We start from the raw sequence: 24,663 nt of genomic DNA, 5'->3' as shown, positions 1-24,663 counted from the left end.
GCTGGTGACATTATTGTCTAGGTTTTTAAAGATTTCCAATGCAATGCCCAAAAGCGGGTGGCGCTGTGGGTAAAACCTCAGCGCCTAGGACTTGCCGATCGTATGGTCGGCAGTTCGAATCCCCACGGCGGGGTGAGCTCCCGTCGTTCGGTCCCAGCTCCTGCCCACCTAGCAGTTCAAAAGCACCCCTAAAAAGTGCAAGTAGATAAATAGGTACCGCTTTCTAGCGGGAAGGTAAACGGCGTTTCCGTGTGTAGCGCTGGTGCTGGCTCGCCAGCTACAGCTTCGTCACGCTGGCCACGTGACCCGGAAGTGTCTTCGGATGGCGCCGGCTCCCGGCCTCTTAAGCGAGATGAGCGTGCAACCCTAGAGTCGGACACGACTCGCCCGTACGGGCAGGGGTACCTTTACCTTTAAGCCAACTGTTTAGCTCTGGGTATGAATATTTAGGATTTGCAGCTATGCTGCTGCAGCGCAATCCCAAGCATGTTTACTCAGAGCCAGGTGCCATGGTGGTTACCTGCTTCCTTGCAGAAATGTAGCTGTTGGGATTTAGCTTGGCCCTATGTATGGCTCACTGGTTTAAGTGGGTCTTAATTCCAAGTCAGCATGAAATATTGTAATTGTAATTTTCAGGGGTACCTTTACCTTTACCTTTAATGCCCAAAGGCATATTTACAAAGAAAAATATAAAAACTTCTCATAGAATTGTAGAGTTGGAAAGGGACCACAAGGGTCATCTAGTCCAACCCACTGCAATGCAAGAATATTTTGTCCAAGATGGGGCTTGAACCTGCAACCCTGAGATTAAGAGTCTCATGTTCTTCCGACTCAGCCATGAATGAAATTACTTATGAAATTAAAGTCAACACCTTAATTAAGCAACTTACTATGATTGCAGAGCATCTGGTGCATGTGGAGTTCTCCCATCCAGATGAGCTCCTGCTCATTTCTGTAGAAATGACAGATCCCTCTGTACATATGCCATTTTCTCCATTTAAACGAGAGATGCACAGAGGGCTCAGAATTTGAACCTGTGTTATAGAAATCCTACCTTGATATGCTAGTGTAAGATAATCAGTGGTGATTTTTTCACCATTTTTTCACCATTTTCAAGTCAACAATTCAGCAGACAAGATCTTCTAAAATTATGGTCATCAACAGAGAAAATGTATCCGCATATAAGGTTCTACAGACAAATCTCTTTAGATTTAGAAAGTTTTTCTCTAAATTGTGGTATGATGTCAGTATTGGATTATGAGTGAATCAGTAGTGTATTTGAACTGACTTAACCCACTAGGCTGCAATTCTAAAGACATTTACTGGGACATAAGAATTACTAATTAGTGAATATGCTTAGGATCATGTTGTTAGGTTGCAATAGTATGTGCACTTACAGCACAAGCCAGCACATATTTACTCAAAAGTAAGTCCCATGGATTTCAAGACTTACTCAGATTGACTAATGAGTAAACAAGCTGCAATATTGAGATGCACAGGTCTGGGACTCGATCTAGACAAATAAAAAAAAATGTTTCAGCAAAATGCATTGTAAACCTCATAGCGGGAAATCACGTTGGCGAAAGACGGGACTCCATAGTGCCATCTGGTGTCACAGTGTTATAACACATATAAAACGCTTTTTCTTCACTAATGTAGCTGTGTCCTTGGATACACTTAAATTAAGACTTAAGTAGGGCCTCTGAACAAATATACAGTAATTGATAAATTTTGATTGCCTCTTCCTGCATATTTTTGGACTAGACCCTACTTGCATGAAGTGTCTTCCTCAATGTGTAATGCACACAGAATGTAAAAGAAATGTAAATGGTGAGGTCATATCCTTGTGAAATATAAGAAACTAGTCTGAATTGTGACAAGTTTTTATTGCTTTTATTTATGTATTTATGACTCTCCCTTCTTCTGAAGGGATGTGGGTGATGTACAACAGAAGATAAATGTGTTAATAATTATGCCAAAAGAAATGTATTTGTCTTTAAGATGCTTTTTTTTTGCTGAAGACATTTAGTGAAAATAATATATGGAACTTTTTTTAACCTAAGGTATAATTAATGCTAAGGATGATGTCACAGAAGAGAGTAGTAATCCATCAGATGCAGACTCTACCGCTCCACATATTACTGCTGCCTTGGATAGTGCTATCTTATCAGCAAAGGAAAATATGCGCCCCTTCACAGAGCTTGTGAGTACCTACTTAATGATGTATATAATCAGTGTGGTGTTGATGTCTAAATACATGTTTAATTTAAAATTTGTAAAGAAGTTTAAGCAGGTCGAAGGGTATGCAGCTGCCTGATCTTGTGCATATGTGAGTCCCACTGTGGTTCGGTTGAGATCCCTCCCATGTAGAAATACAAAGGATTGAAGCCTTATGCACCCAAGTGTGCTTGCAACCGAGTCCGAACCACGTTCACACAGAAGCATGTTCAAAGACAGTGGTACCTTGGTTTTCGAATGTCTCCGTTGATGAACATTTCGGTTTTCAAACGCCATAAACCCGGAAGTAAATGCTTCAGTTTTCAAACACGCCTCAGAAGTCAAACATGTCACACAGCTTCTGTATTGAGGCTTCGGTTTTCAAACCTTTCAGAACTCAAACAGCTTTCCGGAACGGATTATGTTCAAAAACCGAGGTACCACTGTAATTTCAGTGACAGTTGACTGCTGTTCAAGCATGTTTAAAAGATTTCAGCAAACACACCTGGAACCCATTATGAGAAAAGCAGCGTGCATGGCGATGATTTTTAGTTGTTTAAAACCAGCAGTAGGAACACCCATGCTGCTCTCCTGCTCAAAAAAAGAGCCTTCATTGCCTGTTCTTCTAGACTACCCGTTATATACAAATAGGTGGTTCCCCCCGCCCCTTTTGCACACACCTGAATGTAAAAGGTACGCGCTTGCTCTTGAAGCCAAACAGTTTTGCCTCCAAAGTAACTTAAACCAGTGCCGTTTGAGGAGCTGAGGCCTGTGGTTGCCTCCAGCCGTGCTCTCGCTGTAACTCCCGCTCCCCGTATCAAGTGAACGGCTACAGCGCTTTCCTTCGGGAGTCAAAAGAGAGTCCGCAGGAACGTGCTGCCATCCCATTGCCGAGCCAAGAGCACCCGTCCCGCTCTGTCACCGCTGCTCCCGCCCTAGCCGCCCTCACCGACTTCCGGCAAGGACCCGGCGCGGCCACCTTCCCTTCCGGAATCTCCTTCCCCCTGACCTGCCGGCACGGGCCGATGACGTCACGGGGTCGCTCGAGGGTCAGCGCGAGGTGACGTGTCCCTGCGGGGAACACAGGCGCCGTATCAACGGTCGGGGAGGAACGGGCCAAGTTCGCCTCCGCCGCCTCCTTCCCGTTCAGATAGTGGCAAGCGTCTCTCCCCGCCCACCTCTCCCCATATGGAGTCCGTCAGTCCTCCCGGCGCCCCCGGCGGCGGCGCGGCGCTTCTCCTGGGGCCGCTGTCCCGCGGCTACGCTTCCCTCACGGGCCGCCTTCTGGAGGTGAGCCGGGGGCTGGCGGCCAGGCAAGGGGCGAATCTCGGCGGGGTCCCAGGAGGGGGAGGGGTTGTAGTCGCAGGGGTTCTTGTCGCCCCCTTCTCGCAGGGGGTCCGCCTTCCAGGGCTCTTCATATTTTAACGGCTCCGAGCACCCGTTGGGGGCTTCCGTCACACCTGGGGAAAGGACCGTGGCGGCGGCCGAGGGAGGCGGGTGGGGGGTTGGGTGGAGGTGAAAGTAACCCGATGGGCCTTTAGAGACATTGCGAGGAGAAACTAGGTGAAACTAGTGCTAGAGGTGACACAGGGAGAAGGGGAAACGTGGGTTTCCATGCGACCGAGGAAACGACAGAGGAGGATTTTGTTTACTCCTTGCCTCTCTCTCCACCCACTTTCGCAGGGCAGATGTGGATCGGCAGAAAGATTTAACAAACGCCGGTCCGGTGCTGGGGGTGGGGAATGTAATGCCGTTTTTAAAACGCGTGCACAGCCCACAAACAAGTTGTGCCCTGAAATGGCTTTTGCAGAATACAGAGTTCCAGTGGGGATAAACCTGTTTAGATCAGCTTTCGTAGTTCTTGCAAGTTCGTGGGCTCACAGGAGCTAGGAGCATAGAGGAGATCAGACAGTTTTCGAGGGTTCAGTAAATGGCCCTAAAGTTGCATCTTGACTGCTTTCTCTCGTCCCAGCCCCCCATTTTACAGTGAGTTGTTTGTAAATGTTTGTGGCTCTGAAGCCTCATGCTCCTGTATCATGTAACCTCAGACTCTTCCGGGAAATAAATAGGACATCCTTCCCTTCCACTTTGCAAACGATTCTAGAAAACATAAATTAGAATTATGCACATTTTAGTAAAGTTTTCTTGTTTGTGTCTATATGTTTTGGGAGAGAGATCACATAGATCCTGTATTGCTATATGTGTCATAGGTTTCAGTATGACAAATACCTAATTCTTCTTGTGTGGAAAGATCTATAGTGACATAGGAACCTGGAATAATTGTGTTTTGAGTTCTGTGTGAACAGAGTCCTAGTTTCTCCACTCCACCCCCTGTTTTCTGCGTATCAGTACACCTAGTGATGCAAAGGTTTCTGGGAATGAAACTGAAAGCTTGTGTAACTCTCAATAACAAGATGTTGTAAATGTGTGGTGTAATAGCAGGCTATCAAGGATCCAACAGCTTTAATTCAACATACATACCTTTGATTCAACACACAACTTCAAAACTTAGTAAAGTATGGGTTCTGAAATTTACTTTCTGAATTTTTAAGTATATATATATTTTGAAATTCTAATGAGGAATAATTTAAGAAAACCAACAACTTGAAAGTCATCAGGGATTTAGACTTAAGATTATGTTAGGTTTAACTTGGCTAAATTTAAATGTGTAGGATGTTGTTGTTGAAGAAGAAGAATAAATCCAAAAGTTAACAGTAACAGGGAATATTGATTTTGTTGTTGTTGGAAGAATCAAAAATTAGAATTTCTTTAAGCAAATTCAGAACAGAGGGAAGTGCTTGTGAATTCCTTTCCCACAACCCAGCTCCAGCTGCCTTATCTTTGGTGAGAGAACCCCTTAGATTTTGTCATACTTTACATTAAGTCCTTTCTGTTCTGGTCTGTGTGCATATGATTAGGCTATAATTTTTGGTTGTACTGTAAGGATGAAGCTTGACAGGCATATGAGACACAATTGGGAGTTGACCCCATTGAAATTAGTGGACATTCTTCTGTGTAAACTTTCCTATGAGTTTGGTGCATTTTCTAAATATGTACTCACTTGACAGCTTTTAAGAAAAATAAAATTTGCCAACTTTTTTCTTAGTTGGTTTCAACACTACCTGAAGACATGCAGCCTGGTCCTGACTTCCATGGACTTCCTTGGGAGCCCATTATTATTACTGCCTTTGTGGGATTTGCTACACTTGCCATTTTCTTGTGGAGAACTTGTCTATCCGTAAGTTTATTTTCAAGGTCGGATACAGTATACTGATGTTTAGTTATCTGGCCGAGCTTTGACAGTTATGATTATGAAGTCTTTCAGGCTTCAATATTTGGTGTCAAATATTTCTACCTTCAACAGTAAAGCACATAAATTTATTTTAAATACTTTTTAATGAAGTGTTTTAACAGAAAACAAGTCAGTGCTGAACATTTGTGTCAAAAGTGCCACATTGACACTTGCTGGAAACGAACTGTTCTTCAGTTGCTAAATCCAACGTTAAAATTGAACAATAAATAGTAATGTCAAAGATGGATCCTTGCTAGACAGTTTCAGTACTGATAATATGGACAGTGGTCAACATTCTCAAAATAAAGGGAGAAGTTTCTATAATAATTTGTATGGCAAGTTTATTATTGCCTCAAATTACAACATCAATGATAGAATGGCTTGACAGGCAAGCTTCAAACTGGTACTTCTTGTTCTTTTATTTTAGTTTCAAAATCAAATGTTTTTAATTGTACCCACACAGTAGTTACATAACCAGAACTTTGGCCTGACTTTGAAGCAGAACCTAAAAGCTTTTATTAGAAGCTTGCTTGCATAATGTAAATTGATACTTGCAATGGAAACCATGCTTGTGTTGATATTTCTTGAAGCGGTTATTGACAAACATTTACTTTTCATTGTTGATGACATTAATAAAATGGCATAATCTTTCTCATAATGCTGTCTTTTATCCATTCCTTTTGTAGGTAAAGAGTAGAATGTATCAAGGTAGGAATATTTTGTCCTTGCGATATTGCAGATTGTATGGCAGGATTGCTTTATTGCTTAATATAACTTTGAGCACTTAGTATCAGAATTTATTATTTAATATCACGTGTATAAAGAGCCATTTGGACACTTCAGTATTCTGGCTGCTCTTTACTCTGTTGGTCTGGGCAGATCAGGTTGTAATCCAAAGATTACATGTACCTGTCCCTCAGGTGTTTTCCTGGACTCATGGGAACTACCACGTCTGTCTCTACACCTTTGTGCTGTGCTGGATTCTACTTAGGAGAATCTCCCAAGGGTGGTTTTGTTTTTGTTTTGAGAGGGTGGGGAAAGCAGTGAGAAAGGAAGGCCTGAGAAACTTTGGTGCGTATACAGGCCTTTGAATCCTGCCTGTTTCCCATAGCCCCCTTTGTACTGTCTGCCTAACTCTTTCCAGTGCATCTTGAATGTGTCTTTCCACACTACCTCACTGGAGCTTTGACATAATAGGTTTCAGTATGAAGAATACCTTCCCCTTGAGTCCCCAAGAAGGGTCATAATGCGGTGTGTCCGTTAGCATAAAATGCAGGAGCTTCACACTGAAGCCTAATAGAAGATCTCCAGGGTGGGGAAAGAGCCCTGTTTTCCAGTGAACTGCATGTACACTGGAGTTGACAGCCCCAGTTCAGGGAAACTGAACCTAAGTTGAATGATAGATCCATGATATATTGTGATGTCTAAGCTCACCATTTTCAGCAGCTGACATCAGTGTTGTGGGGTGGGAGCCATGTTGTGGCATTTTTTGTTTGTAATTGTTGAGGTACATGTGATGTGTAAGGGTTAGCAGAGTAGCCCAGTTCTACAGAAAAATGCTCCACATTTGTCCCCAATTTTCTTTTTTCTAGTGACAGAAAAACAACTTGTAGAAAAAATTAAAACTCTCTTAAAAGAAAAGACAGAAATCTTAGAAAAGATGTCGGAATATGATCAAAAGGTATTGTGCTGTCTTCATGTCTTTATTATTCTGAAGTTAAAAATTTAATATCAGTGTTTGGATAATCTAAAATGTGCGTGTCCTCTACTCTCTTTTAGTGGTATAATTGCGAAGATCATAATTTGGGATATCAAAAATCAAATTAATACTAAGTTTCTACTTTCCATGTTTGTTTGTTTTCTTTTAAAAAGATAAAAGCAGCAAAAGAAGCTGTGAACGAGGCCCAGAAACAAAACACAAATCTCTCAGATGAGGCTACAGGGCTTAAGGTATGAAACAAGGATTTTATTCTTATGACAGATATTTAAAATATTTAAACAAAATAAACATATATTTTCATTGCTGTTAACAGGACACAATCAGGGGGCTTAAAGAAACAAACCATCTGTTAGACGAGCGAGTGAAAAAATTGCACACCATGCTAGAAACTGAGAAAGAGCACTACTCAGAGAAACAGAAACAAGTAAGCAAATTTTCCTACTTTGCTACTGGCTGTTGGCGTGTTTGAGAGTGTGGTTAAGCTCCTTGGAAAGGTGGTGGTGGTTGAGAACTTCACGAACACTTGAAGAGGTGAACTTTTTTTTAACTTCAATTTGACATTAAATTCTGTAATCTGTTTAATATTTAAATGTCAGCACTTACGATTGAAAAGTCCAGTAACTCATATTTTCCATTGGGTTTTGGAAACCTGACCATTTTTGTGTGATGTGGGCCTTCACTGCTTTGGAATCCACACAAATGGCTCTCGTCAGCCACACATCCTTAGAATTTTCCCTGGAATGTTCTATCCACACTCATGCCTCCAAGATTTATTTTCAATATTTCTCCTATGTTCTGAAGGTAAAATAGTCAGGAGAATTAATGGTAACTTTTAAGTCAATAATCTTACAACATTTATAGAATTGTAGTGTTGGACGGGACCCCCAGGGTTATCTAGTTCAACCCCCTGCAATGTAGGAATCTCAGCTAAAGAATCTATGAGAGATAGCCATCCAAGCTCTGCTTAAAAACCTCCAAAGAAGGAAAGTCCACCACCTTCTGAAAAGTCCTTTACACTGTCGAACAGCTGTTACTGTCAGAATCTCCTTCCTTATAGCTTGAATCCATTGTTTAGGTCCTACCCTCTGGAGAAGGAGAAAACGAGCTTGCTCCATCTTCCATGTGACAGCCCTTTAGACAGTGGCATAGCATGCGTTGCCAGCACCTGGGGCAAGGCAAGGATTGCGCCCACTACCCACCTTGTGGGCGTTGTGCGAGAGGCAACAGGTGGCCTTCCCTGCACCCTTGTGGTGGCTGCTTCTTACAGAGTTTGCCTGCTGGTTACTCTGTTTGCCCTCTCAGCTCAGTGAGATCCCAGTGGGACCTGCGGCTGGCACTCCTTGGCGGACCTGGCAGCATCCCAGCAGTGCTGGAGCCGCAGCTGCAGCAGGCCTAGGAGGAGGGTGGCAGAGAGCAGGCCAATCAGCCAGGCACAACCCTTTCCTGGCCACCTCTCCTTGGCCACGCAGTGCGATGGTGGGTGCTGGTGGACCCCAGGCGAGTGGGTGGCTCTCCTCTCTACGTTCTCACCTCAGGGCATGCATTTTGCCCAAGGACACCCGCTAGGAGGAAGGCCCTAGGGAAGGACCAGTGTGGGCCAGGGCCAGGTTTCCTATCCTTGGGACCCAAAACAAACATTGTGGCTCTCCAAATGTTGCTGAACTACAATACCCATCATCTCTTATGAGGTTGATGGAAGCAACATGTCTGATCCCTGACCTTAAGCATACTGATAATGCTTAACATTTATTTAGCACATTGCAGTATTCAGAGTACTTCATAGAGCTTATTTCAGTCCTTGCAACAGTGCTATAAGGTAGGCTAGTAGTATTCACATACTGTGTTGGTGAGACTGAGAAATAGTGACTTGTTTGCCTAAGGCTATTTATGAATGACGCAATATGAGCCAGTATTCCAGCTCAATATGTATCTTTTCTTATTCTGAGACTAGTAAATGTGTTTAGGTATTTATGGTATGCTGCTCCTTTCTTTGAGGGGGTAAGGAACCTATCTTTGTAACTGGGTTTCATTACAGAACTTGAAATAAATTATATTAGGTTGCTGGTAACCTGAAAGCCAGCTTACCTAGTTTACGTACTTATACATCTCAGTAAATGTAATGTCAGTATAACTCTTTTGTTTTCAGGTCCAATATGTATGCCTTTTTTGTTTCTATTCACAGCTCACAGAAGCTCAGAAGTCTTTGGAGAACTTCCAAGAAATCATCACATTGCATTCTGTAGAGCTCTCTGAGGTAACACATCTGGATTTTGAATTCAAGTAAATCTTTGACTTGATATCAGCATCACTTTAAATCACAGTTAAAAACAAATTACTGTTCAATGTGAATGCACAACTTGCTGGTGCATGCTGCTGAAAAGTTTTCATTCTGCTCTTCGCACTCCTGCTGTGCTCCCAGGACCAATTAAGTGTCTGGCTTGTCCTGATGTTCAAATAAACAGATCTATGAGCAATAAACAAAAGTTTGGTCTTGGCTTACTGCTTGTAGTTTGTTCAAGGTTAATACCATGAGCCTAGGTTTGAACATCATGACAAGCGAGAATCTCTCATGTTTCAAGGTGGTGCAACAGAAGTGGGGGGAGGAATGCAGCAGGAATTTTTTAGCTGCGTGCACATACAGCTTGTGCATTTGTATTAAACCATAATTCGTTTTTAACCATGGTTTAATGGGAGGTATGGTCTCCCAAGAAGAATAGAAGAATCTAAATTCTGAATGTTGCGGGTTATTGAATTATTCTGTGCTTTTTTGGTGTAAGCTGGCATTTTTATGTGATTTGCATATTAAACTTGAAATTATTGGAATTTTTAGGTGCAGATAGCACTTAATGAAGCTAAACTAAGTGAAGAAAAAGTGAAGTCTGAATTGAGTCGTATTCAAGAAGAGAATACGAGACTTAAGAAGAGTAAGGAGCAAGTGAGTGTGCCGTTTTTGTTAAACTGCTGTTCTTCATTAATTAGGCTTTGCTTTGTGTACATATCAGACCAAGTTAATTCTGCTTGAAAAGTTTGCTCATTTTAAAATATTGAAGGGCATGAGTAGTTGTTGGCATCCATCTGTTTCGAGGGACAATGGAGTGCACCTCCATAGGTGAAGTCTAAACACTGTTTGCAGCACCGAAGTGACCTCTCCGGGATGTAAGCCTGCATAGTATATATGGAGGTCCTGGACCATCTAGACAACAAGACCCCCCTCTCAGCCTCACTGATGTGGTCCAAAGGAAAATAGAGCAATATGTTTGGCACCAGCTTGGCTGGAGTTGCCGGAAGGAGGCGTACAAGGTGCAATCCAACCATCTTAGTGAGTCTGCTCAGATTTTGTGTAGGGTTTACTCCTTAGCCTTTTCTTCTCCTGAAGATATCCCACAAGGCAGCAGAAGTTTAGGCTCAAGAGTTTTCCTTCTCCTAGATGGGCTACCTTCTCAGGTTTATAAACCCCATCTGCCCCTTACTTCCCCCTACAGCATGTGCAGAAACCACCTTCTTCACTGTTGGAACCACTATTGGTCTCGTGCAGTCAGGGATTGGGCAGTACCTGGGCAGCACTGGGGAAGGAGACAAAGGACAATGAAGATAGCTAGGTGCTGCTGTGAGTGTGAGGAAGCCTTGGGAAAACAGTTGACCCCCAGGAGCTAAAGCAGGGATGGGAACCTTTTTTCTATTGAGGGCTGCCTGACAGCAGTGGGCAAAACCAAAACCAATGATGGGCAAGCCAGGCTTGTGTAACTCATTTCATGGGATGGTTCCTTATTTAGTAAAAGCCGTTTTTAATATTTTTCCTTGGAAAAGCAGTATTGGGAACATTTTTTGCCAGTTCTGTTGCCATCATAAAGGCATTGCTTAATATCTTCCTCCTTTAGCAGAACAATGTGGGAGGAATGCAAGACTAGGGAAGGAAAGGAACAAGAGTCTGATAACTCTGGGGACATAAAACTGGCTGAAGGTTTCATCCGGCCTCTGGAATACACATTGTCCAACCTTAAGCTAATGGATTGTTGCAATCAGGGATGGTGAATTTCTTTGGAGATTCTCAGCAAAAAGAATATATCTGTAATGCAAGCGTCATGTTTCTGTGTTAGCTGAGATGGTATTGTTTTGCGTCCCCATCTGTGCACAGAAGTTAAGGAGCAGCAGCAGTCTTTGTAGATGTAGATGTATTTGACCCTAGATAAATTTGACCAGTGCTACGCATACCCCTAAACATTTTGTGAATCTTTGTACTTTTGTCCGTTTACTGTATTTATTTTTCCCGATTTGAAATATAAAATGGTGATTTTCCTGAGTCAAAATGAGAGCACCCCTAAACATTTTTTTGAAAAAAGCACCGTATGTGACCATATTGAGCTTCACACTTTCTTTTATTAAATCCTTTGCTTATATGACAAGTACAGTTCTTTACAGTGAATTATACTTGCTGTTCTGTTTAGAGCTGGTCATTGCAAAGACAGTCTGGAACCCTAGTACTAGGAGGCTGATTTTCATTGCTCTGTGAGAGAATGAAACCTGATGACGGTGCCTCTAGTTCCTGTGACTGGCAAGAACAGCTGCCCACCCCACCCCCACAGCCATGCTCAATGTTGTTCCTGTGCAGATTCGTAGTGTCCGGAAGGTCATTTCTGGCCATGCTCTTCAGTGTCTTCCTAACTTAAAGTTACATCCATATGATGCCAGAACATAAGTGACAAGGTGAAAGCACATTGAACAAGAAATACTTTTTGACCTTGAGAGAGAGAGAAAAGGAAAGCTGATGAGAAGTCCAGGTCAAACTTCCTTAGTTGATGATTCCTATACTGTTGAAGAAATTACCATAGCTGTATCAGCTGTAGTTATCAGACCTTCTCTTCCCATGACTTCTGGCAACATGTTAACCTTTTGTTACATTGATGATATTGGAGCTAGAGAAGATGGAACCTTGGTAGAAGTGAAACATGAATACACAATTGTGGGGAAATAAGTGGTTAGGAAACTCCACCATAGGAGCTGCTAGCTACAATATTTACTCGTGTAGAATACCTACATCTTCATTTATATTCCTGAGAAGCTCTCAACAGTAGCTTATAGAAAAAAATTCTCACCCAAAATGATGTCCCCATCTGGTTTTGGGAACTCTCTGTGGTTCTCTGACACAGTGGAGTGGGGATGAACAGCTAGATTGTGCTCAGGTTATGATGAAGGCAAGTCTCCCCTTGCTGACAGTTGACACTGATGGACAGCAGCTCCTACTGAGGTCATTTGAGGCAAGGGAATAGACCACATACAATACACTTTCTCAGTATAATGAAAAATTGGAGAAGGTGGAAATGTTCAACAGTGAATTCTAAAAGAAATATAGATGGTTAGACAGATGCTGAAGATGCATGTTATGGTTAGGTGAATCCCATCCTGAATTCCTTTATGTATCGGGTGGGTGCCTTGTGGCAGCTTTAGAAATGTTATTGCTCCAGGGAGAATATTAAAATGGTGATCCTCTGTGAAATCCACCCACCCTCCTGTTTTCTGATTTTATTATAAGATGATATCTAAATATATCAGTTAAAGCTGTGCTTTCATTTTAAAGGATTTTGTGCATGGCTGCAGATGATCGTTCTTTTGCCTGTGCCTCCCCTCATTTTGAGCCAGCATTATTTTTTAAAGGGGTGGCATGTTCTTTTTTGTTTTGGCACAACTTTAACTTTGACATATTTAGCCACTCTGGTGTAGTTTTAAAACCTGATGGCCTGAGTTACATGCTGTTTGTCATCCCAGTAATATTGTTAATATTGTATTTGTGTTCTTTCAGCTGCTGCAACAAGCAGAAGGCTGGAGTGAGAGGCACAGTGAGCTCAGTGAACAGATCAAGTTGTATCAGAAATCTCAGAATGATATGGAAGAAGCACTTGCCTATAAAGAAAATGAAATTGAAGTAAGCTCTCTTGAAGAACAACTTTCTTCTGTGTTCATGACTCTGTGATTGAACTACTACACCTAATGTTGTGGACTTATAGTTTAAAATTTGGCTTTTTGCTTCTGCTTTAGGTTTTGACTAACTGCATTATGCAGCTGAAGCAGCTTGATGCAGAATCTGAGTCAGAAGGCAAGAGGGATGATGGAAATGATCTGGCCAATGGAGAGCTCTCAGGTACTAAAATCTTAGATAACCTGGTAGTCCATTCAAGCAGCTAATCTTGAGGAAGCAATAGCTGAAGTCTCCTAGGGGGAATGGTACACAATAGTGAATAATTAACATCTGTTATGTATCAAATAGGAACAGATACTCCTAATACAAAAGACCAGAAATTAAGATGATGTCCATCTAACATACTGGCTATATCACTGAGAAGTAAATTTCTCAACTCTGATGAATTATATCTATAATGTGAGCAATTCATCAGATAAATAACTGGATTGGATTACCATTGGGATCTGCCCTTTCTTGAGTCAATTGTGAACATCAGTAGCTTTTAACTCCTATAATTGAAATATTTTCCTGCTTCATGTTGAAATGCGTTGCTTTCATCTGTACACTTCTAGAAAATTATGGAGATTTCCTCTTGCCAGCTTTTGAAAATTTTGCTTAAACAAACACAATGAAAATAATTTTTCTCCCTTCTAGATACCAGGAATGAAAAGATGAAGAATCAGATTAAACAGATGATGGATGTTTCAAGGGTATAACACAGATGCTTCCAATCTTTTTGGGCCAGTGGGCACATTTGGGATTCTTGAAGTGTCACAGCAGTTTCACAAAATTGCTGCCATGGGGGCATGTACATTCATAAAATGGCTACTGTGTGGGCATGCCCAAGCACAAAACACCCATTTCACATAACACAAACTGGGTAGGCTGAAATATAACTATCCCACGGATCTGAGTCTAAGCAGAGCCCCAAAATACAAAATTCTTTTGAACCCATGTTAACACAGATCCCTTCCCCTTACCCACCATAGTGTAGAAGCTCACAAAAATCTGAAACGCCTTCAGTGATATTCCACTAGTTATAGCAGGCCTCAAAGGTGCTGTGAGAGAATCTGGGGGCAGTTTGGTACATGAATTAACCCCATGAAAACATTGTTTTGTGTAATCAATATGGCCTAAGTTTGTATTCCAGGAGAGTGTTTCACTGGCCATTTGTTGCTTTTTGCAGGTAAAAACAACATTATCTATCATTGAAGAAGAAAGAGATCACATGCGGTCCAAACTTAATGATGAAGTAGCAGCAAGGCATGAGTTGGAAGGTGTGTTCAGCAAATGTATAATTTGGAATGACAAGTTCTTTAAAAGAAACCACTGCAGTAGCTCATCAGTTAAGGGGGTTCCCATTTCCATTCATTAATAGACTAGAAACTTTGGGGCACAAAACATTCAAAAAAGACTTGAAGGATAAAGGATATGTTGAAAAAGAATCAATTTTCCAAAAAGACATAATAAATAATGAGTATAAAATTCTGTCAAAAATGTATAAGATATTGCTGGAATGGTATACTAAGGATGAAGAGGTTAAATCGGTAATGATACAGTGGGCAAGGGATGTGGGGCACAACATTCAATTCGAAGAATGGGAAAAATTGTGGAAAGAGAACATAAGATTCACGGCTTGTACGTTATTGAAAGAGAATGTGATGAAAATGTTTTATAGATGGTATATGACACCTGTAAAATTAGCAAAGATGTATAAGGTTGATAACAAATGTTGGAAATGCAAAGAAAAAGAAGGGACGTTCTTTCATCAATGGTGGGAATGTAAGAAAGTGAGAAGCTTTTGGGAATTGATATATAATGAGTTGAAAAAAATGTTAAGATATACTTTTGTGAAAAAACCTGAAGCTTTTCTTTTAGGGATAGTAGGAAAGGACATAAGAAGGAAGGACTGCAAGCTTTTCCAATACGCAGTAACGGCAGCCAGAATTGTGTTGGCCCAGAAGTGGAAACAAGAAGAGATACCGACAGTAGAAGAATGGAGACTAAAATTGACAGATTATGCAGAACTGGATAAACTAACTGGGAAAATTAGATATAGTAAAGATCAAAAGTTTATTGAGGACTGGGAAAAATTTGTGGACTATCTGAAAAATACATGTGGTATTAACACAACGCTAGCAGGATTTCAAGAGGCACTGTAAAAAACAAATAAGTATTGTTTATTAGAAATATTAGGAATAAGGAGGAATATTGGCAATACGAAAAAAGGGAATGTGTATTAAAGGTATAAATATGGATGATTGTCAGAGACGCTGAAGGAAGTCCAAAACAGCTATGATTTGTTATATTCGGGATGAAATGTACAATTTGATGAAAACCAATAAAATTTATCAAAAAGGAAACTTTGGGGCACAAAAATGGTTGGTTAGTTCAAATCAGTCAATGAATTCCTTCTGCTTCACCCTGCTTTTTGTCCCTAATACTTCCCTTGCCAGTGTGTAATGATGTGGTGACGATAGAGACTACAGTCAACCGCTTAGACCTCTCACAGATCCAGCAGCTGCATTCCCCATTGGCTGGCATTCATCAGCCTTCTAGACATTCTTTGTCTGCTCATTTCCTTCAGGCCAAGAGAACATAGGGCCTAGAAAAAGGGAACAGTTGTGCATAGTCTAGCCCAGTTTCACTTTTTCCACTCCCTGTTGTGTTTGCAGATTCCTGGTTTTTGGCTGCTGACTACTACTTTAAGCTATCTTACTTCCCCTAGTGCTTACAGCATCTCCTTATCTTAAGCTCTGGGGAATTTATTTACAGCCCTTTCTTTGATAGACTGCATTTTGCTTAATTCATGGTCTTATTTCTGCCTCTTTCCACCTTCTTTCAGCCTCCTTACTTCAGGGCTCCATCTTTCGGTCCTCCTCTTTATGTTGGGACCTCTTCCAAGTCATTGGCCTGCCTCTGTGTGAAGCTTATTTCCATCCAAATTTGCAGTTTTTCCTTCTGTCATAGAGCCTGGAGTGAAAACTGTCTTGTTTCCTGAGCAATTGAATGTTCTGTGTCACCGTATCTTAGCTCTTACAAATGTTGTACTAAATAGATTTGTCTTATTGCAGAGCAAATCAAGAAGCTGGAACATGATTCTTGTTCCTTGCAGAGAGCAAAATCTCAGCTAGAAAGTGAATGTAAAACTCTGCAACAGAAAGTGGAGATTCTCAATGAGCTTTATCAGCAGAAGGAAATGGCACTTCAGAAGTAAGTACTGGGCTTTTAAAAGATGATAAAAATACCCCAAAACATGGTATAAACCAGTTTACCCCAATCTGGCACCCTTCATATGTTTTGGATGACCTCTCATCAACCCAACCAGCATGGCCAGTTGTCAAGAGATGATAGGAATTGTAGTCCAACAGTATTTGGAAGGAATAAGGTTCTGGACATGGGTGGCGCTGTGGGTTAAACCACAGAGCCTAGGACTTGCCGATCAGAAGGTTGGCGGTTCGAATCCCCACGACAGGGTGAGCTCCCATTGCTCGGTCCCTGCTCCTGCCAACCTAGCAGTTGAAAGCACGTCAAAGTGCAAGTAGATAAATAGGAACCGCTCTGGCGGGAAGGTAAACGGCGTTTCCGTGCGCTGCTCTGGTTCACCAGAAGCGGCTTAGTCATGCTGGCCACATGACCCGAAAGCTGTACACCGGCGCTGTACAATAAAGCGAGATGAGCGCCGCAACCCCAGAATCGGTCACGACTGGACCTAATGGTCAGGGGTCCCGTTACCTTTAAGGTTCTGGAAAGCTTGTGTAAGCTATAACATCATTTTGCTCCTTTTCTGTTTGCCTTTCATAGAATCTTGGAAGGGACCCAAGGGTCATCTAGTCCAACCCCCTGCAATGCAGGAATCTCAGCTAAAGCATCCTTGACAGATGGCTATCCAACATCTGCTTAAAATACTCCAAGGAAGGAGAGTTCACCACCTCTCATGGGAGTCTGTTGCACTGCTGAACAGCTCTTGCCATCAGAAAGTTTTTCCAAATGTTTAATCGGAATATCCTTTCTTGTAACTTGAAGCCATAGCCTTGAGTCTTAACCCTGAAGAGCAGGAGAAAACAAGCATGTTCCCTCCGCCATGTGATAGCCCTTAAGATATTTGAAGATGGCTATCATATCTCCTCTCAGTCTCCTCTTTTCCAGGCTAAACATACCCAGCTTCTGTTTTTTCAGCCATTCCAATAGGGCTAGAATTGATCCCCATAGCTGCAAATCATTTTTAAAAAATTTATTTTACCCCACCATTGAATCAAGGAGAGGCTGAAACGCCAATTGGCAATTTGTCATGGTTGAGGACTACCTGAAATATGGAGTTGTGTAAGAGTGATACAAAAGCTTTAGAACTTTTTCCAATGCTGTCAGGTTGTGTCTGGCCACAGAGGGTTAATTATACCTAAATTTCTGCTTTAGGAAGTTGTCACAAGAAGAGTATGAGCGTCAAGAGAAGGATCAGAAGCTCTCTGCTGCAGATGAAAAAGCAGTCCTGGCAGTTGAAGACGTGAAAAAATACAAGTAAATAGATTGATTGATGAATGTAATGTCTCATATTTTCAGACAGTGAGCAGAAGTAATCTCTCAAATTCTTTGACAGAAAGAGAATTGACGAAATTGTTGAAGAACTGCAGCAAACAGAGCGATCGTACAAGAATCAGGTGTGATGCTATCCCAATAAATCTTTCTGAAGCAGTAGATGTAGGATATAAGCCAATGTGCAGACTCAAATAAACTTTTCTTCCTTCCTTCCTTAATGTTTTAAGATTGACATCCATGAGAAGAAGGCCCATGAGAACTGGGTAAGGATTTTATTAAAGCATATAAAAAACCTTTTCATTTAGTTGAGCAGGGCAGTTAATGCTTTTTGCAGAGCAGCAGCAATTAGCCTTTAATGTGTGTTTTCCTATTTTTCCCCCTATTGCAGCTCATAGCACGTTCTGCCGAAAGGGCATTAGCTGAAGAAAAAAGGGAAAATTCCAACTTAAGGCTCAAGTAAGTATGTTCTCTACTTGGTAACTGCAAAAGGTGATTGGTTTTATAGACTGCCACTAATACTAAGCTATTCACAACTGCAGGTTTCTTGGTGAAAGTGCATATTATTTAATGGCAAATTCCTTCAGCACAAAGGCGCCGACTTGCCCCCCCCCCCCACATTGTGGGGGTGCATCATGTGATGTGTTATGTTACACATCATGTGACGTGTCCTGCCCCACCTAGCGCTCGCGCGCCATGCTGAGACGCTCAAGCATCCTGCCGCTGTGATGCCAGTGCTTGTGTGGTGGAGAATGGGGAGCGCAGAGCAGAGCTCCGTGCTCAAGCTCTTCCCCACACGACATCGGTGGGGATTAGGAAGTGGAGCAGGGGCTACAGGATCTTGGGGGAGCCCAGCCCCCTCCTTGAAAAAATGTTGGGGGCTGAAGACCCCTCAGCCCCCAACCACCTGGCGCACCTGCTTCAGCGCTATATCGTACAAGCATGAATGCACTTTGAGATTAACTTTCGATTTCCCCCCCTTTAATAGATTAATAGAGATGGATCAGAAAATAGCTGCGCTTCAGAGACCACTAATTGTGAAACCAACTGCAGGCCGACCAGACCATCAAGCCCCCCCTCGCAGAGGTAAATGCTCTGTTCACCTTTTGCTAAGGATCTGAAATGTCAAGCCTAACCTTTCAGAAAAGGAAATAAAAAGTTGACACCAGTGACCATGCTTTATTACAGGTCCATTAAGTCGAGATGGATCCTTTGGGCCCTCACCTGTGAGCGGGGGAGCTCCTTCCCCACCGCTGATGATGGAACCCCTTGGGCGGCCCCTTTCTGCCAATCCAAGAGAAGGTTCAAGAGGTGAAGATGGCAATAAATCAATCCTTTTTCTTTCTTCCTTAGGTTGTCTTGCTATAGAAGCCTTCTTTATTATCACTGAACACTTTAAACTTTTATAAAGGGCCAATTTTTTATTTTTACGGAATTCACTTTTCTTTCTTTGGTTTAAGAATGGAAATAGTAAAAATAACAAAGCAGTCCTAAATTAGCCAGAATGGCACACTATGTTTAAAGGTGTTGGGTTATAATCCAGTTAATTTTAAGCCTTTTCTGTCCTGTTGACCTTAATAGGAAAATAAAGCACCTTATTTTTTGCTAGCATATGTGCATAGTTTGTAAATGGAGTAATCCTTAATGCGACAGCGCTATGCTAATTTCATTCTGCCCTTTCTCCAAGGAGTTCAGAATGGTGTGCAAGGTTTTCTCCCTCCACATTTTTATCCTCTCAAACCTGAGAGGTAGTTTAGGCTGAAAGTCATTGGCTAAGGTTGCTCAATGAGCTTCCTGGCTGTGTGAGTGTTTGAAACTGGGTCTCCCTGGTCCTAGTCCAATGCTCAAACCACTGTACGTGTTACTGTTTAGGGAGGAAGGGAGTGCATAGCCCAGGTCTCTAAACCAGAAGTAGGGAATATGTGCTCCTTCAGATGTTGCTGAGCTACAACTCCCATCCTGTCTGACAATTGGCTGTGCTGGCTGGTGCTCAGAAGCCATTAGGGCATGTAAGTGGTATATAAATTGAGAAATAATTTTTAACAAAATGTACATACCACTTAGAAGAACAAAAGATCTCTAGTTGTAGACAAGCAACAAGTGGGTGTCCACAATTGAGAAAGTGCATTTCTTTTCAAAATGGTAAAAATATGTGGTCTTTGTCTTTAGAGCTTGGCCCTGCTGTAGCATCCCTAATGACCTGTGGGCCAAGGACATCATCTCCTGCTGCAGTAGTGGATGGAATGGTAAGCAAGGGGCAGGGAGGTTTTAAATTTTTTTCTGAGATGGCATTTTGGGAAGGACCATGTATGTTACCCCACTGTACGGGTCACATCACCTCTTACATATCATGTTCTTATTTTGTCTATCATCTTACTGTCTTTATGTTGCTGGGGGGGAAATAAAGCCAAACCCTCCTAAAGAGCCTGAAGCCCCCTGTGTTTCTACTGCTCCACCTTCATCTGTTGAAGCAACTGCAGTGAGTACCAAGAGGCTGGGATTGGTGCTTTTGCTTTCCCCTGATTTGATGGAGAGGAGCATGATGCTTCATATCTCAGCATGACAAAATGAGCCCCGCGAGACTCATTTTAGGCTACAACTCTTCTGGGGCTTCTTGACTTCCTAAGGTTGCATACATTGGTGAGGGCAGCTAACATATACTACATTTGTAAAAGCTATGCTTTGGTCCTGAGTTATTTTCTAGAAATCTAATATAGCAGATATTTGAGGCTTCTTTTTTTTAATCCCTTGGGTACTTTCTGGATTTCTTTGTGTTTAAATTAACTGTTTGTTTGGGTTTGCTGGTGCTTTAAGAAATACTAACTACATGGATGATGGGTTTTAGGTGGTTAAATATTCAGGATTGTAACTTAGTTGAAACACCTGTTTTTTGTATAGCCAGAGTATTCAGGAAAAGGAAAATCCCCATAGCAGGGGTGGGGAACCTTTTCCAGTTCAGGAGCAGCATTGCCTTGTGCAGTCTGCATCCCAATCATGGGTGGAGCCAGAGGCAAAAGTAGTTTGGGCAATGGATGAGAGTCTTGCCTTTGTACAGCAGGCCACATTCCAGTCAAAATTTGAAGACGGCTACACACACAAGAGGGGACACGGGTGGCGCTGTGGGTTAAACCACAGAGCTTAGGACTTGCCGATCAGAAGGTTGGCGGTTCAAATCCCCGCAAAGGGGTGAGCTCCTGTTGCTCGGTCCCTGCTCCTGCCAACCTAGCAGATCGAAAGCACATCAAAGTGCAAGTAGATAAATAGGTACCACTCCGGAGGGAAGGTAAACGGCGTTTCCGTGCACTGCTCTGGTTCGCCAGAAGCGGCTTAGTCATGCTGGCCACATGACCCGGAAGCTGTACGCCGGCTCCCTCAGCCAGTAAAGCGAGATGAGCGCTGCAACCCCAGAGTCGGCCACGACTGGACCTAATGGTCAGGGGTCCCTTTACTTACACGCACAAGACTCTACATTCTCCATTCAGGCAAGGAACAGGCATAGTCTTAACCAGGCAAAAGTACTTGATGGGCACTGAAAAGGCTGTGCAAGGAGGAGTTTAGTCTGAGGCTCATTTAGAGAGGTCTGGAGGGCTGCAACTGGTCCCCTGGCCTGAGATTCCTCACCCCTGTTTGGTAGTATGCAGTGAAAATGAGTTTGAAAATACATAGCTTTCAAACACTTAACATTTTTGGTGGAAGATCAGCTTTATATTTCGCTGGTGTATATAGTAGACTAACTTTTCTGTCTTACACAGGTTAACATGGGTCCTAAAGGCCCTCCACCTTACCCAGGGGCCCCTGTAATGGGACCGCCAGCAGCTGGGCATTTGCCACCACCTCCAGTTCGTGTTGGACTTCCACCCCGGCTACCCTATGGACCTCGACCTCTTCCCTTAGGTATGGTTGTTTTTCCATTGTGCTTTTTTTTTATATAAAAAAGGTGTTTATTTGAATTGGCATTACAGGTTCAAGAATCTTTCTCACAACCTGTTGCAGAACAAGGTTATCTTTGCGGCAATGAGTGAGTGGGCAGGGGTGCCTCATGGTGAATTTGTGAGAGCTGAGCAATGTTAGCAATACTAATTTGAGAGCCATAACCTGCTTTGAATATTTGGCTGAAGTATTTCATCTGAATATTGCCTTGATAGATTTGGTGAGTCTATTGATAGCAAAGCACCGTTGTAACTATGTGGGGAAAGGACTGGAAGTGACAAGAGAGGCATGCAAAATACAGATGGTTCCTTTTCTGAGAAGTGGAACATTTTGTTGTCTGTTCACATATTATCTGCCAGGCATAAAGGCTTCAAATATGCTTCTTTAAAATGGAAGTTAGTAAACTTGGGATTCTGTGCCTGCTGTTTGGTTTCTGCCAAATTTCTGGGGTGAGATTGCATGTACTTCCTGCCAGTGAATAATTCACTGTACTGCTTTTCCTTCCAGTACGTGGAGCCCCTCCACCACCTCTTCCAAGAGACTATCCACCTGTCCCTCCATTTGGAATGAGAGACTTTCCACATGGTCCACTACCACCTCCTGATCAGAGAGGATATCAGCGTGGACCTCCTCCTTTCCGGCCTCCATACCCAAGAGATTATCCTCCAGGCCCTCCACGGCTACCTCCACAAGGATTAAGGGACTACCCCCCTCCTCCTGCCAGAGACTTGCCACCTTCAGGACCCAATGACTACCAAGGAGGTCCTTCTGGTCCCCCATCCCCAGCTAGCTCACGGGACTCTGCACATCATGCTGAAGAGAAACCATGACTTTGGATTTCTGGACTGATCTCCATCACGTTTCATGTGGGGAGGATTTCATTGGCTTCAGAACCAACTCTTCTTTCCTCCTCTGGACTTGGTTTCTATGTAGCTTTTTTCTTTCTTTCTCCTTTGCAGAAATAATTTCTCTAGCATCGCGCATTCGATCACCTTTAAATGAGGACTTGTTCATCCACTTGGGATGCACATATAATTTTTCTGTGATGAACCTGAAGCCTGCTTCTACAGCTGTGGCTGACCTGCAGCTCTCAACGTGCAATATATGAAAGTACCTGTGTGGTTAGTTTTTAATTAATGTAGCCTATGTAATAAGTTGGTGAATGATTTCAAAATGATAATTTGAACATTTCCTGTGGAAATACCTTTGGTAAGAAATGCTACCCCTTCACATATAGCCTACAGTGACTGTAGACAAGTGGTTTACATAAGGATTCTAATGCAGATATTTTTAAACTACCTGGTATGAAAGACCAGAAACAAACTACTCTGTACTGGAAGGACAAATCTACTAATAAAGTGAGCAAGATCTCTTTCTCTTTTTTTGCTACATTTAGAAGAATGAATTTTGTACAAATGCATTTTCCTTTGCAGTAATGAATAGTACTAGTCACGAGACGGCTTAAGATGAAAGAATAGAACAAACTCTTCCAGCTAGTGGGTGATATTCAGCTAAGTTTTAGACCCATTGCAATTAATAGGCCTAACTTAGTAAGAGTCATGGATTTAAGTCGGCGTACGCTGAGTAAAACTTACAGTGTCATGCCTCCATAAAGCACAAAAACCCCACAATTTAGAGCCCTAGCGGCCCAGGAAAATTCAGGTCAAATTTCCCATGTTGAGTGCAGATTCAAAAAATTATGGGTTGAAATGGTGCCATTTATCACTTGGTAATTGTTATAAAACAGCACATTTGAGTTGAATCTGAGGGGGATGTGAGCTGGTGGCTCCTTGCTCAGGACTCCTTTCATTACCCCACCCCTGTTGACTTCACTATAGTCATTTGACCCTCCTGAGCAGTATGGGCTATGGTGCTGCAGTGGGGAAGGGGTCTTTGGGCAGATGCAGCTTCCATGAGCAGTACTGTTGAGGATTCTCTAGAGAGTCCAACACAGAGGGCTGCTGAAGAGGGGCTCAGAAGCTCACCCTTCCCTTGTGCTTTTACTGTACTTTTTGCATGTCATGTTTGGCTCTGTAGTAGGCCAGATCTTGTTTCAAAACTACATCAGTCAAGAAGATAGCTCAGATAAGACTACCTTACAACCCAGCCTTAAACATGTCTACTCAGAAGTGACTTCAGTGGGGCTTACTGCTGAGTATGTAGATGTTTAGAACGGTAATCTCAATATGTAATTGGTTTAAGAGTGAACAAAACTTGTTCCAGACTTGAAGCACATGGAAAGAGGCTTCTATAGGCTGCTGCTTTACCTTGGAGAGTCTTCAATCTCTTCTAAAACAAATACAAACTTTCCTTCTTTGGAGCACAACACACAGCTTTCTATGAATGTGCTGGTATGTATGAAAGGGCATTTCTAGGAGAATTAGCCCCATCATTAAACATAGGCTTCAGTGTTCTCATCATTTAATGTTGGTCTTTTGGAAGCTTTCTAAAGGATCAGAAAATGCTTTGAGTATTATGTAAAGAGACAATTCACACTTCAAAGAACAGTTCCATTTGTGATAATCACTTAAGGCATTCTGGGGGTGAATAAATACTTTTGCTGGGTAGCATACAGTGGTACCTCTGGTTAAGAACTTAATTCGTTCTGGAGGTCCGTTCTTAACCTGAAACTGTTTTTAACCTGAGGCACTACTTTAGCTAATGGGGTCTCTCACTGCTGCGCGATTTCTATTCACATCTTGAGGTAAAGTTCTTAACCCGAGGTACTACTTCCAGGTTAGCAGTGTCTGTAACCCAAAGCGTTTGTAACCCAAAGCGTTTGTAACCTGAGGTACCAATGTAGTAGGAACTACTCGTCTTGACTAAGAATATTTTCAGAATGGTTCTTGGTGTTAAGACTTAAGTCATGTGCCTGCCAACAAGAAGAAACAATCCAGCTGTGGCTTTTCTTCCCCCCCTACTGCTGGGTTAAAACAGGTTTTACATTAGAAAGTAAACTAGCCGGCTGTAGCAGGATTGTTGGAGATATATAAGCAAGCTCTGGGTTTGTGACTT

General features: G+C 42.3%; 1 protein-coding gene and 1 long non-coding RNA gene across 3 annotated transcripts in view; one reads left to right on the top strand and one right to left on the bottom strand.

Moving 5' to 3' along the window:
• MIA3 (MIA SH3 domain ER export factor 3) overlaps positions 1-23,037 on the top strand; it is a 38,673-nt gene extending 15,636 nt beyond the window's left edge. The window contains exons 6-28 of one of the 2 annotated variants that reach the window (XM_053383107.1): positions 2,064-2,203; positions 5,324-5,455; positions 6,196-6,217; positions 7,102-7,190; positions 7,382-7,459; positions 7,543-7,653; positions 9,412-9,483; positions 10,060-10,164; positions 13,027-13,149; positions 13,263-13,365; positions 13,840-13,895; positions 14,372-14,462; positions 16,260-16,398; positions 17,602-17,703; positions 17,783-17,843; positions 17,949-17,984; positions 18,110-18,177; positions 18,707-18,804; positions 18,907-19,029; positions 19,888-19,964; positions 20,126-20,197; positions 21,471-21,612; positions 22,156-23,037. In XM_053383107.1, coding sequence (XP_053239082.1) covers positions 2,064-2,203; positions 5,324-5,455; positions 6,196-6,217; positions 7,102-7,190; positions 7,382-7,459; positions 7,543-7,653; positions 9,412-9,483; positions 10,060-10,164; positions 13,027-13,149; positions 13,263-13,365; positions 13,840-13,895; positions 14,372-14,462; positions 16,260-16,398; positions 17,602-17,703; positions 17,783-17,843; positions 17,949-17,984; positions 18,110-18,177; positions 18,707-18,804; positions 18,907-19,029; positions 19,888-19,964; positions 20,126-20,197; positions 21,471-21,612; positions 22,156-22,478 — 2,363 coding nt within the window. In that variant the 3' untranslated portion in view covers positions 22,479-23,037. The remainder of the gene's footprint in view (positions 1-2,063; positions 2,204-5,323; positions 5,456-6,195; positions 6,218-7,101; positions 7,191-7,381; positions 7,460-7,542; positions 7,654-9,411; positions 9,484-10,059; positions 10,165-13,026; positions 13,150-13,262; positions 13,366-13,839; positions 13,896-14,371; positions 14,463-16,259; positions 16,399-17,601; positions 17,704-17,782; positions 17,844-17,948; positions 17,985-18,109; positions 18,178-18,706; positions 18,805-18,906; positions 19,030-19,887; positions 19,965-20,125; positions 20,198-21,470; positions 21,613-22,155) is intronic. The other variant, XM_053383108.1, reaches the window with a different exon arrangement.
• Positions 20,450-21,476, bottom strand: LOC128411098 (uncharacterized). Its single transcript, XR_008329685.1, has 2 exons — positions 21,168-21,476; positions 20,450-20,805 (listed from the first exon to the last, which is right to left on the bottom strand). It is a non-coding gene; the product is annotated as an uncharacterized LOC128411098 (long non-coding RNA).
• Positions 23,038-24,663: the final 1,626 nt, after the last annotated feature.

Source organism: Podarcis raffonei, chromosome 3, assembly GCF_027172205.1.
Source record: "Podarcis raffonei isolate rPodRaf1 chromosome 3, rPodRaf1.pri, whole genome shotgun sequence".
NCBI classification, from domain to species: Eukaryota; Metazoa; Chordata; class Lepidosauria; order Squamata; family Lacertidae; genus Podarcis; species Podarcis raffonei.
The sequence above is the reverse complement of the archived record's forward strand: the minus strand, read 5'-3'. Positions and strand labels throughout refer to the sequence as shown.